Genomic DNA, 11029 nt, shown 5'->3' with positions numbered 1-11029 from the left:
GGCTGCCTTCGCGTCAACTGCCTCGTCGGCCGTCTCGAATCGCGTCTTGAACGCCGCTCTGAAGGTCGTCCAGTCATTGTTGAACACCGCCAGCCCATTACCGATCGTTTCTAGATAGGGGGTGGCCCAGATCGCAGCATCGTCAATGAGGAGAGTGAGAGCCGACTTGATCCACTTCGTGTCGTCGCGGTCGAAGCCGCCCGTGGCGTTGGCAGTGTTCAGATGGCCGCCCATCTGCATCGCGTAGACTTGGAAGGATGCTACGAATCGGCGTGCATCCGAACTGGTCTTGCCGTTGTACGGCTGGGGCTTGTTCGCGACCTTGGTCGCGTCTTTCGTGGCTTGGGTGTTGAGGTTCGAAGCCACCATTGCGTTCGTCATAGCTTGGGGGAGGGTGGTGGACAGGTTCTGGAACGCGGTTGCCAGATCTGTCACCGCCTGCGTAAGGTTGGCCTGTCCAGCAACCAACTGCTGCTGGTTCGCGGTGAGGGCCTGCATGAGGGCCTGAAACTGTTGGACGTCCATGACGAGTGGTGTGATAGCAATGTGTGTCTTGTCGTATCTAGCTCTGCGGGTCGTGTAGGTAACAGGGGTACGGATGTGAGGACACGGTTGGTTGTCGCACTCTCGCCAGAGGAGGTCGTTTCGCTCGTTGCAGACGATGTGGACGTGCCGGTTGTCTTCAGTGTCAACCGCGTGCTGATGACCTGCACAAGCCACCGTGCTCTAGGAACCAGGGTACGCTCCGGGGAAATGAACACCTATTGAGGCTTCCGGTGTGGGGTCAACCCTCAACCAATCGTCTACTGACGACTGTAACAGTCGCTAACTAGCGTGGGGACTGGGTTGGGGTGGAGGAGATGCAGGATGGCCCGGGTGGGCGGCCGTGGCGTGGAAGCCGGAGAGACAAATGGGGAGGGGAAGTGAAGTCGGCTGGGATGGGGGTACAAGGATCCGAGCCCTGGTTGGTCTAGTCGGTGGGAGCAACAGCGACCAATTCGTGAGACGACAGATGGCCAACAGCGACGGGGACCCAAAGGAGAGTAAGAGGAAACGCGGAAGCGACGCGAGAAACGAGAGGAGCGAGAGACGAGGGGAGCGAGTCGACAATGAACTCTTGACTTGCTTCCTTCGTACGGGAAAGGGGGTGGAGATTGCTTGGGTTCGGTAGTACAGACCACGTAGACTATGAGCGACCGACTCTGCCACTGCCACAACATCCCACAACACTGATGCTCGTGACTGGAAAGCGGCTGACAGGTATGCCGACCGACCGGTAATCGGAGAGCGCGCCCGAGCCGATGATCGATTGTGGATAATCGGCTCGGCAGCAGAAGACCGACCCAAGAGTCGGCTCGACCGCACAGCGCATAAGAAAGCGAAAAATCCCCACCTCTCACCTAGCGGCCCCTACATCCTCCCCCAACTGAAATCTCAACCGTCCCCAGTTGCACCTTATGGCGGCCCCCCCTACTCGAACGAGACCCATGGTCGCTCGCAACACCCTCCTGTTCCACCGCTTCCTGGAGCCCTCGCTGATCCGCCTTATCCACGAAGACGAGACACAGAACGCCGCTCGACACATGGTGACCATGGCGGTTGCCGAGTTGAAGGCCACAGTCGATGCGAACACTTTCAATTCGTCCGGTATTCGGGTCCCGTTGGAGTCAGTAGTGATCACCACGGGTGCTCCCGTGGGTGTCAGTGAGCTCACCCGTACCCGAACCCGCAAAGTCCCGCACCCACGGGGCACGGGTGTCTAAGCTGCTGCGGGTGTTCAACGACATGTGCGGGTATGACGCGGGTGAAGACCCGTTGCGGGTAACCCACGGGACAGTGCCGTTAGACTGGCACACAGAGGGGTCGGACCGCGCGCTGCCACGCCTCGGCGTGTCCAAGCTCGAGCTCGAGCCCGGGCAGCAGGACTGCATGCGCGACACGTACACAGAGGGGCCCGACCGCGCGCTGCGCCTCGGCGTGCGAGTGCGAGCTCGAGCTCGAGCCTGGGCAGCAGGATCACATGCGCGACGCGTACGTGCGCCGCTAGTACTGCCACGCGCCGCCTGGAGAGCACGAGAACGAGAAGGCCAAGGCCCATCGAGAAAGCAGATCGACTTCCTCCATGACCACTGCACGTTCCCTGGCTCCGCACCCATCCCTGGCGAGCTCCGACCCACGAAAGGCCTCGTCCCCAGCGTGGTGTGGGCGCTGCACGCTGCGCGCTCACCATGAGGCGCCACTCGATATAACGGTACACATCGAGAACGACTTTGTGTATTGCCTAGCATAACAAAGAAGTAAGTTTACATAACCTAGTGGACGGCTCAGTGGACGGCTTCAAGAGCGTGTCGTCTCCAGAACATCCTCCGAGTGCACGAGGTCGAGCCGTGACCAGGCACCCAAGCACAGAAGTGCACGAGTAGTGTGCGCAGACAGCCTGTTGCGAATGTAGGGGAGAAGCAAGCGGCCACGGCTGAAGACGCGCTCAACGTCCACCGAGGTCGCTGCTCAGCAGGACACATCAGATATGGTATTCGTGCGTGCAGCGGAAGGATATCACATACCGGGGATGGTCAAATAGTCCTTGGCCATACGAGCCAAGTGCGGGTAAGTCTTCTCGTGCTCACGCCACCACGAGAGAGCATCGGTAACGCGCACGAGAGGAGCGGCGAGATAGCGGTCGAGCTCGTCATCGTCACCATGAATCGGGCCGCTAGCTGCCAAGAACTGAAGGCCATCAAACATGTTCTTCGGACGTTCATCCTGCAAGAGCGACAGGTAAGAAATCACGAAACGAACTTCAACACAATGAATTAGATAAAGAGACTCACTACGTCCATAGCCACCACGTCCTCCGCCTGCTCGCTTGAGCCACCGTCGCCAACGTGGTCGTGTTCAGCATTGATGGGGTCCTGATGCTTGTACACAGCGTCGTACCGGTCACGGACAACGGTCTTCGCAGTCTCGATCCAGTCGTCCGGCCAGTGCTCGGACTTGAAGTACTCCATCTTGTAGCGAGGATGAAGGACTGTTCAAATAGAATATAAGTGATCAAGATCGTACAGGATAACTAAGGAGAGAGAGGACTACTCACCCATGGCGATACGGTACGCCTCGGATGAGTCTGTGAGCGCATAGTACTTATTCAGAACCTGTTGAGCGAATCGATGGGCTTGACGAATTGCCGGATCGTAGAGGTCGCCGTGAGAGTCACGGCTGGCGGCGAGCTGCTTCGTTGTAAGCTCCCGGTCGAAGACGTCCATTGCGGGGATGACTGCCGCAAGGTTGGGCGAACCACGGGAAAAGAATTCGGTGGCGTCCTTGAAGACCTACATCAACGTGAAGGTTGTCGAGTGGGGATGCGTCGATGCAAGGGTCGCGATCGCGGAGAGAAATGGGCGCAAGGTCGGAGGAAAGGGCAGGAGGATGACAACGACAGTGAGTCACCGGATAGTAGGCCCGAGGACATGTATTTGAGCGGAGTTAGTAATCGTCGTTGGCAAGTTGAAGCTCAGCACGCACCTTCAGAACGTCGACCAGCTGCTCTGCAATCTGCCATTCCCGCGCATTCATCCGGAACTTGTCAAGGTCGACACCAAGGTCGCCATCTGCGCAAAACGACCGGATCGCACGCTTCATCCCCACTGCATTCACCACTATGTCGTTTGTCGACTGCCAGCGGGTGCGAACGTCTTGACGAAGCATGCGCTCCGGCAAGTTCAGATCAGCGAGGTGCTGCTTCCACGCGGGCAGGAGGATGGTGGTGGACTTGTTGACCGTCGAGGCCAGGGAACGAAGCTAGCAGATGATAACGAGGTGAGTATTGGTTCATGTAGCATATACATATGGCTTAACAACTAGCCTTAGTGAGAACAACGCGGACCGGGCGAACAGCAGCGTAGAACTCGGCGAGCTGCTCCTCGTTCATCCCAGTCGCCTCCTCCACCCACTCGTCTTCATCAGAAATATCGACAAGTCCAGGCAAGTCGTCCTCAGCGCCCTCGTCCGTGTCCTCGGCCAAGTCATCAAGGCTGTCGAGCGGCTCGTCGTCATTGTCATCGTTGACAAGGTCGTCAAGCTCCGCGTCGTCACCCTTCCGCTTGTCGTCCTTCTTTGGTGCGTCGAAATGCTTCATCAGCGCCTTGCTCACAAGCTGAATGATGTGACCAAAGCAGCGGACGTGACCTCCACCACGCGAGAAGCCGTTGAGCTCGGTCTCGAGGTGCTCGACCATCGCGTCATTGGCGGACGCATTGTCGCATGTCACGGCCAACACCTGTCAACAAGGTAAAGTCAGAAGCCATTATCGAGCATATGAGACAGACTCAAACCTTGTCATCAAGCTCGAGCTCAGTCAGGATGATTGCAATCTCGCGTGCGAGGTTCAGGCCAGTATGAGACTGCAAGAGTATATTCAGGATATCAGTATGCAGATAACTGTTGATCACGCGATGTACGTACCTTCGGAACCTCGACAATGTCGAGCAGCATGCTGATGGGCTCATCGTTGTGCAGGAAGTGGACTGTAACCGCCGTGAAGGCACGATGGTTGGGAGAGGTCCAACAATCCGTAGCGATGTTGATATGCCCATCATAGTCCTGCGTCGAGTGGGTGAGTACAGCCGCAATTGGTTGGCAAAACATTCTTACACATACCCTCAGGAGACGGCCGATACGCTCTCGAGAGCGCGTGAACAACGTCCGCGTATCGCGAGCCAGAGTGCTCGGCGAAGGAATCTTGAAGTTCGGGCGTCCAGTCTTCATCAAGATCTGGAAATGCTCGTCCTTGACGATGGACAGCGGGCGCGATGACTCGGCAACCCATCGGACAAACTCCGCACTGGCGCGTCACATTGTCAGTCATGGTTCAAGGCGACGAACACGAACAGCCACCCACCGAGTCTCTGCCTGCGTGAGGTGGCGGTTCGAGAAGACGACGCTGCCTTTCCCCTTGCGGGTGAAGTACGTCTTGATGTCGCTACTCAACCTCTTGCTGACGACGATCTTCCGGACCTCATCCGCAGTCATGTTGGCCTCGCGTGCGCTGTCGACAGCCTCCTGGCCCCAGCACCGGATGGCGTGCTTCTGAAGGATCCCGGTTGAGGTTGCGTCGCTCTTGTCGAGGTAGCGACGACCCTGCCACTTGCAGCTTGGGGAAGCGCACGTGAATACGTGGCAACGACGCCGACCCTTGCCGTATGCGATCTTGGGAATGGGCTCGTAGAACCCGTAATAAAACGAGTGCCACTTGCGCATCATAGCGGCTGTGTTCACTCCTGTAAGTTCATCTTCAATCCCATGCTATGCTGTAGAACTCACCAAGTTGTTCATCAGCGTTGTCGTCATCATCGTTGTCACTGCCGTCGCCATCGTCGTCAGAAGGTTCATCGTCCGAGGGCTCTGAGTTGGACGACACATAGACAACTTTATCGATGTCTGAGTGAGCCGCCTCTTCTTCCTCTTCAGTGCGGCAGATAACCTTGCGCCCACCAGTGCTTGGCTTCTATAACGGCCAACTGTTATCAATGAACCCACACACACATGAAAGCACGAACCTTTGAACGCTTGATGGCAGCCTTCGACTTTGCGCGCCCGACACCAGCCTGTGCAGACCCGGTGGCGGCCTTCACGGACCCAGCGGCGGCCTTCGCGGACGCGGTGGTGGCCTGCGTGGACGCGGCGATGGCCTGCGCGGACCCAGCGATGGCCTGCGCGGACCCGGCGGCGACCTTCGCAGACCCGGAGGCGACCTTCGCGGACCCAGCGGCGGCCTTCGCGGACGCGGCGGCGGCCTTCGTGGACCCAGCGGCGGCCTTCGCAGACGCGGCGGCGGCCTGCGAGGACGCGGCGGCGGCCTGCGTGGACGTGGCGACGGCCTGCGCAGACCCGAAGGCGACCTTCGCGGACCCAGCAGCGGCCTTCGTGGACACGGTGGTGGCCTGCGTGGATGCGGTGATGCCTTGCGCGGACCCAGCGACGGCCTGCGCGGACCCGGCGGCGACCTTCGCGGACCCGGTGGTGGCCTGCGTGGATGCGGCAATGCCCTGCGCGGACGCGGGAGCAGCCTGTGCGGACGCGGCGACGGCCTTCGCGGACGCAGTGACAGCCTGCGCGAAGGTCTTCTCAGGGGTGGTGTTTGTGGACTCGGGTTCATGTAAGCTGAGATCCACTCAGACTCGAAAATAAATATACTCACCTTTGTGATCCCCAGCTTGTTGAGCACCTTTGTGGTGCTCTCCTTCATTGCCTGTGCCTTCTCAGTGAGGATGCGCGATCGCTTTGGGCGATCAGCGTTGTCGGGGGACGCGGCGCGCTTTTTGGAGCTATCGGTGGGCTCAAGGGTGGGAAGGGTGTTCGACATGATGCTGAGTTCGAGAGTCTACGAGTGGTGGGACTGATGATTCTGTGGAGACTCGAGTGGCTTGAGGGTTTTTATAGAGCCAGAGGCGTTAGTCAGCAACTGTACAGTTGGTGGCGTCCACTCACCATGTGCAGAGATCAGCCACAGGTGAAGAAGCGCGCAAGGAGATGCGAGCTTCGGAGGACGTTCAGTAGGCGCTAAATTAGCCTTTACGGGCGCGGGTTCCCGTGGGATCCTCATGGCGGGCCGGCGGGTCGGGCGGACCTCACCCGCACCCGAACCCTTGACACCCGTTCCCGTAACCCTGCATGGGTATCCCGCACCCGTGGTGATCACTAGGAGTCAGTCATCCTCGCTACGGTGTGTAGAGGCCTATTGGTCGCCTAGTCGGTTTGACCGACTCCTTCTTCTCTAGCGGGTGTACTGGCTGGTCTTTGGTGATGACGGTGGACTTCGTCGTGTCTTCCGCGAAGTCGAGGACCTGCTGTCAGAGACTGAATGGGTAGAGGAGCTCATGGTCGCTTGGCGTAACGGCTATGCGCAGGTACGCCTGGAGATGCGACACACCATTGGCGACCACCTCTGGACGTCCGCTCGCATGCAACACGACGTGGCCACAGCTCTTCAAACCGCTCTCGACCACACGAATGCCCTCGATCTGGACACCGCGGCTTACTTGTCGCAGCTCATTGGTGCCAGTCGCGATATTCAACTGCAGGCTGGTTCGACGGTTCGGCTCCTCCGCTACGACTTGGTGAGCGAGATCCGCGCGGAGCGCCTCCAGGCTCGCTTGTTCGGTTCCCCGGAGCCTCAGGGAACTGTCGAGGAGCTGCTTGCCGACGAACCAATGGAAGAGCTGGTCGATCCCGAGGACGAAGAGCCACTTGCTGCGTATGAAGACTTCGGAGACGACGATGGCCCCCACGACTAGAAGCCCTCGCTTGGAGAGAGGATCGGACGGAACCAATGGTTGTAGGCCAGCGGGACGGTTGCGCACAAGGTGGGAGGGGTGGCGGCAGCGGGAGACGTGACAAGTGAGTCGGTTAGATTGGACGAGGCGGGATGGACAGGGAATGTTGGTGGTGCCATAGTAGAGTCGTCCGATGTACTGGGGCGCTGACGTATGCCAGCCGAATGGATGCGTATTCGTGAGAAACCTGGAGCGACTCAAGGCATCGAATTGTGGCTTTTGATCTTCCGATCCAGCGTGACTATGGGTGGAGGCCACTTCTCAGTCCGCTTTTGGGCGCCAGAGGGCCGCACTTGGCCTGGTCGTCTTCTTCTATGACGTCATCTGCCATGAATGGGCACAGCCGATCGCCCGCCTCATGCCCCTTGCATGGCCTCGGCTCCGCAGCAATGCGGGGGTGGGGTGCGCTCTTTTTGACGGTCGGCTTGTAGTCGCTCCCCCCACCCCTGCCTCTCACCCTCCCCGCTCGCTGTCGTTCCTCGCTCCTCCAACCGTTCCTCTCTCGCGATGTCTTCATCCACCCTTCCAGTCCCAGAGCGCATCATACGAGCCGCCACGCAACGCCTGAGCAGGATCACTCCCCTTCCGATGCCGCAGGACGAACCGATCGAGCTCAACGACGACGGGGTTGTCGCCTTCCTGGCTCAAGTACCGCCTCAAGAGGCCTCTACTCCCGTAGCTTCTTGGAGTCGCGAAGAATGCGCACGTGTCGGAATGACCTTGGTGGCTGCCGTGAATCAGGTGAGTGCTTCCTAAACACAGCAGCTCCTTCCGTGGTGTTGACGAGGTGGTGACCAGTGTACTGGGCCTGCCTTCCGGTCGGGTATGGAGTTCTTCTTGGACGAACTCGAAGCCGACGCCACCACCGCTGAGGCGACCTTCGACCGCGTTGATACCTTAGTCGCTGCTGCGCGTCGTGCAATTCGACTCCAGCGCGACAACGCTGAGATGGAAGACCTCGAGGGATGGGCATGGGCCTTGTTCTTTCAGCTGCAGCCCAAGGACGAAGACTTTTCCCCTCTTCGTGCCCACGTTGGTCGCCTCTTGGAAGCCCAGGGCGTCGATACCCTTGCTGATGACCTTGTCCTCTCCCAACCTCGTGCTCCGCCGTCTCCTTCTCCGGCGCCCTCCGCCTCCATCTTCCGTCTCAATCTCTCGCTCCTGCCATCGCTGCCAAGCGACTCCGGCTCTGGCCTTCGCATCAAGTCGGCTACCCCCGTCGCGACCGAGAAGAATTCCGCTGGCCGCAACTTCCCCACGTTGTTTGAGCTCCGGCGTCAGGTGTGTAGGTTTTTGTCAAGTCTCTCCGATATTGCGTGACAACCTTTGCACAGTGCGACTACTGTTGGGGAGCGAAGTCCGACGGCGCTTGTGAAGGAGGGTGCCAGCCATGTGCGCGGTGCGTGAAGGTGAACGTTAAGTGCGCGTTGTACCTGCTTCGTGCCGATGGTTGGGTCTCGGGTGAGTGCCCGTGGTTGTTGGCCCCGTTGTCGAGCTGGTTGACACCCGACCTGCAGTACCCAAGCTCGGCCCTGTCACGTTCTTTGACGGGTCAACATTCTTTATCCCGCCGAAGTTTCGGGGATCCCAACGCGCCGTCATCGAGGGCCTCGTGGACTTCCTGCTCGGCCACTTGACAGCCCAGGACTTCAAGATTGTTGGTCAAGTAGCGGTTCCAGAAGGCCCAGAGGCCCTTCGGTTCGATTACCACCGTGACGACGCTCGGGCGATTGCGTGGCGCTACCTGCAGTCCATGGCCAGTCGTATGCACGTTGACGAGGGGGAGTTCCTTGATACCTCGGATCTGCGTCGCTTGGACGTCCGAGCCGAGCCCGCACCGACGATTGTCTACCGTCCGTTCAGGCCCGCCCCTACGAGATCGCTTCCCAACCGTCGGCCTGCTCCGAAGAAGGTGAAAGCGACGCCCCCAGTTGCTGAAGACGTGGAGATGCTCAACGAACCCGACAAGCCGATTAAGCCTATCCCCCGCCATCGCAGCACCCGCGCGATCGCGGTGAAGCGGTTGCCTCCTCGTACCGTCGGTCCGGACGCCAAGCGGAAACGAACAGGCCTCGTTCCCGAGGTCGTTGTGCCTTCTCGCCAGCCCTCCGGCGACTCTCAAAAGTCGGCTGGTACGTTTTCGATGCAGGCTCTCCACACCGAGTTGGTTCCGCCCTCCTCGATCTCTGTCAGCGACTCCGACGTTGCGCTCGATGATGACCTCTTCAAGGCCTCCTTCGTTTACGCAGCGGCCACGTATCGCCTGGCCAATACGCTCTGGTTGGAAGCGGTTGGGAGACTCCAGGATATCGCTGTGCAGCCGCAGGAGGAGCGGGACAAGTTGCGTCGGCTGACTGCCCTCTTGCCAGCTGGGCTCACGTCGGTCGACGAGTTGCTTGACCTGTCCCTCAAGGCCGACTTGCGTGGACCTCCCTTCGCATCCTCGTCCACTGCTGGCCCATCCACAGCCGGCCCTTCTGTGGCGGGTGGGAATCGTCCAGTGCGCGTCGTCTTGTCAAGTCCAGAGTCTTCGGACGCGGAGGCGGTCAGCGCGCACTTCTCCGGCGTGGAAGAGGAGGATGAGGAGGAGGAGGCCGCGAGCAAGGGAAAGGGGAAAGCGACCCGCGTGGGGGCGCGGCGCATCGCTCGTCGTCCGTAAGTGCGTCTCTTGGCTTGTCATCTCGCGGACTGTGTGGTCTTTTTGCCGATGCCTTGTTGGTCGCAGTGTTTGACCTATCGAGTCCTGTCACCCCCGAATACCTTCCTGTGAATGTTCGGTTAGTGAGATTACGTAGTGGCTGTAGCATAACGAGAATCTGTCGCGTCCGGTAAAAGTAACAGCTTCGTATAGTATGTGGGGGTAGTCCGTGAAAGTCCGTGAAAGTCCGTGCGCACTATCGTGACCGACTAAGGGGGAATGGAACATGTCTTCTCTCCTCTGCAATAATAACAGTGTGAACTTCTCTTCTTTGCAGCGATAACATTGTGGAACTTCTCTTCTCTTCTTTGCGACGATAGCGTTGTGGAACTTCTCTTCTTTATCTTGGCTGGAGGATCTGGTGTGAAAAGAAAGGGAATAGGGAGCCGACTCCGTGAGCCGACTCTGTTCGTAAGCGACCGCTGGTAGCACCACTCTTCCCCCAACAGAAATCTAGACCGTCCTCGGGCTTCTGACCCTTATGGCGCAGCCAAAGTATTGGAACAGAGGTATGCATTGACCTTGCCCATACGACGCACAGGAGGAGGGAATCGCGGCGCTAGTGTTGAACAGACAGCCGAACGTGAGTTACAGTGTTGAACAGGCTCGGAGACAGAATCATATCGTAAAAAAAGAGATTGGTCCATAAGAAAGAAGACTGGGGAACATATGCGGGGGGGGGGGGGTCCATTATCAAACATCTTCCAGTAGGTTGGTCGCGTCCTCCTCGCCGCCATCATCAGTGTCGCCTTCCATTTCCAGGATCCGTGCGTCGTCAATGTCAAGTGTGTCGCCTGGTACGCGGATCGGCTCCGTTCGGGGTGGTACTAGATGACGCGGAAAGCAGCGACGGGTCGGTCAAACACCGCACCATCCAGTTCAGCCAAAATGTATGCGCCCGCGCGATTGCGAGAAACCACCACCAACAGTCCGATGTACCGTTCACGAGTCTTGCGGTCCAGCGACTTCTCAATGGCCGTGTTGCACATGAGGACCAGAC

At 58.9% G+C, this 11029-nt stretch overlaps 5 protein-coding genes across 5 annotated transcripts; 2 read left to right on the top strand and 3 right to left on the bottom strand.

Moving 5' to 3' along the window:
- Nucleotides 1-1487: 1487 nt before the first annotated feature.
- BXZ73DRAFT_85843 (uncharacterized protein) lies at nucleotides 1488-2232 on the top strand (the record flags this gene model as incomplete). Its single annotated transcript, XM_048024041.1, has 2 exons — nucleotides 1488-1694; nucleotides 1735-2232. The coding sequence occupies 2 exons, from the start codon at nucleotides 1488-1490 to the stop codon at nucleotides 2230-2232; spliced, it is 705 nt and encodes a 234-aa protein (XP_047870459.1).
- Nucleotides 2233-2915: 683 nt separating this feature from the next.
- On the bottom strand, nucleotides 2916-3949 carry BXZ73DRAFT_10649 (uncharacterized protein; the record flags this gene model as incomplete). The annotated part of the gene is made up of 4 exons (XM_048016636.1): nucleotides 2916-3028; nucleotides 3095-3140; nucleotides 3523-3798; nucleotides 3878-3949. Coding segments are annotated over 4 exons (507 nt in total), but the record flags the coding sequence as incomplete, so codon positions are not given.
- Nucleotides 3950-4069: 120 nt separating this feature from the next.
- BXZ73DRAFT_15023 (uncharacterized protein) lies at nucleotides 4070-4279 on the bottom strand (the record flags this gene model as incomplete). Its single annotated transcript, XM_048017507.1, has 1 exon — nucleotides 4070-4279. A coding segment is annotated over one exon (210 nt), but the record flags the coding sequence as incomplete, so codon positions are not given.
- A 143-nt stretch (nucleotides 4280-4422) lies between these two features.
- BXZ73DRAFT_62961 (uncharacterized protein) lies at nucleotides 4423-5256 on the bottom strand (the record flags this gene model as incomplete). Its single annotated transcript, XM_048021752.1, has 3 exons — nucleotides 4423-4599; nucleotides 4657-4770; nucleotides 4894-5256. 3 exons carry the CDS (start codon nucleotides 5254-5256, stop codon nucleotides 4423-4425), a joined length of 654 nt encoding a protein of 217 aa, XP_047870456.1.
- Nucleotides 5257-7838: 2582 nt separating this feature from the next.
- Nucleotides 7839-9990, top strand: BXZ73DRAFT_111787 (uncharacterized protein; the record flags this gene model as incomplete). The annotated part of the gene is made up of 4 exons (XM_048017414.1): nucleotides 7839-8072; nucleotides 8130-8612; nucleotides 8666-8792; nucleotides 8849-9990. The coding sequence occupies 4 exons, from the start codon at nucleotides 7839-7841 to the stop codon at nucleotides 9988-9990; spliced, it is 1986 nt and encodes a 661-aa protein (XP_047870455.1).
- Between the last annotated feature and the right edge of the window lie 1039 nt (nucleotides 9991-11029).

The sequence above is a fragment of the Epithele typhae genome, assembly GCF_022376455.1.
Source record: "Epithele typhae strain CBS 203.58 chromosome Unknown BXZ73scaffold_641, whole genome shotgun sequence".
NCBI lineage: Eukaryota > Fungi > Basidiomycota > Agaricomycetes > Polyporales > Epitheliaceae > Epithele > Epithele typhae.
The sequence above is the reverse complement of the archived record's forward strand: the minus strand, read 5'-3'. Positions and strand labels throughout refer to the sequence as shown.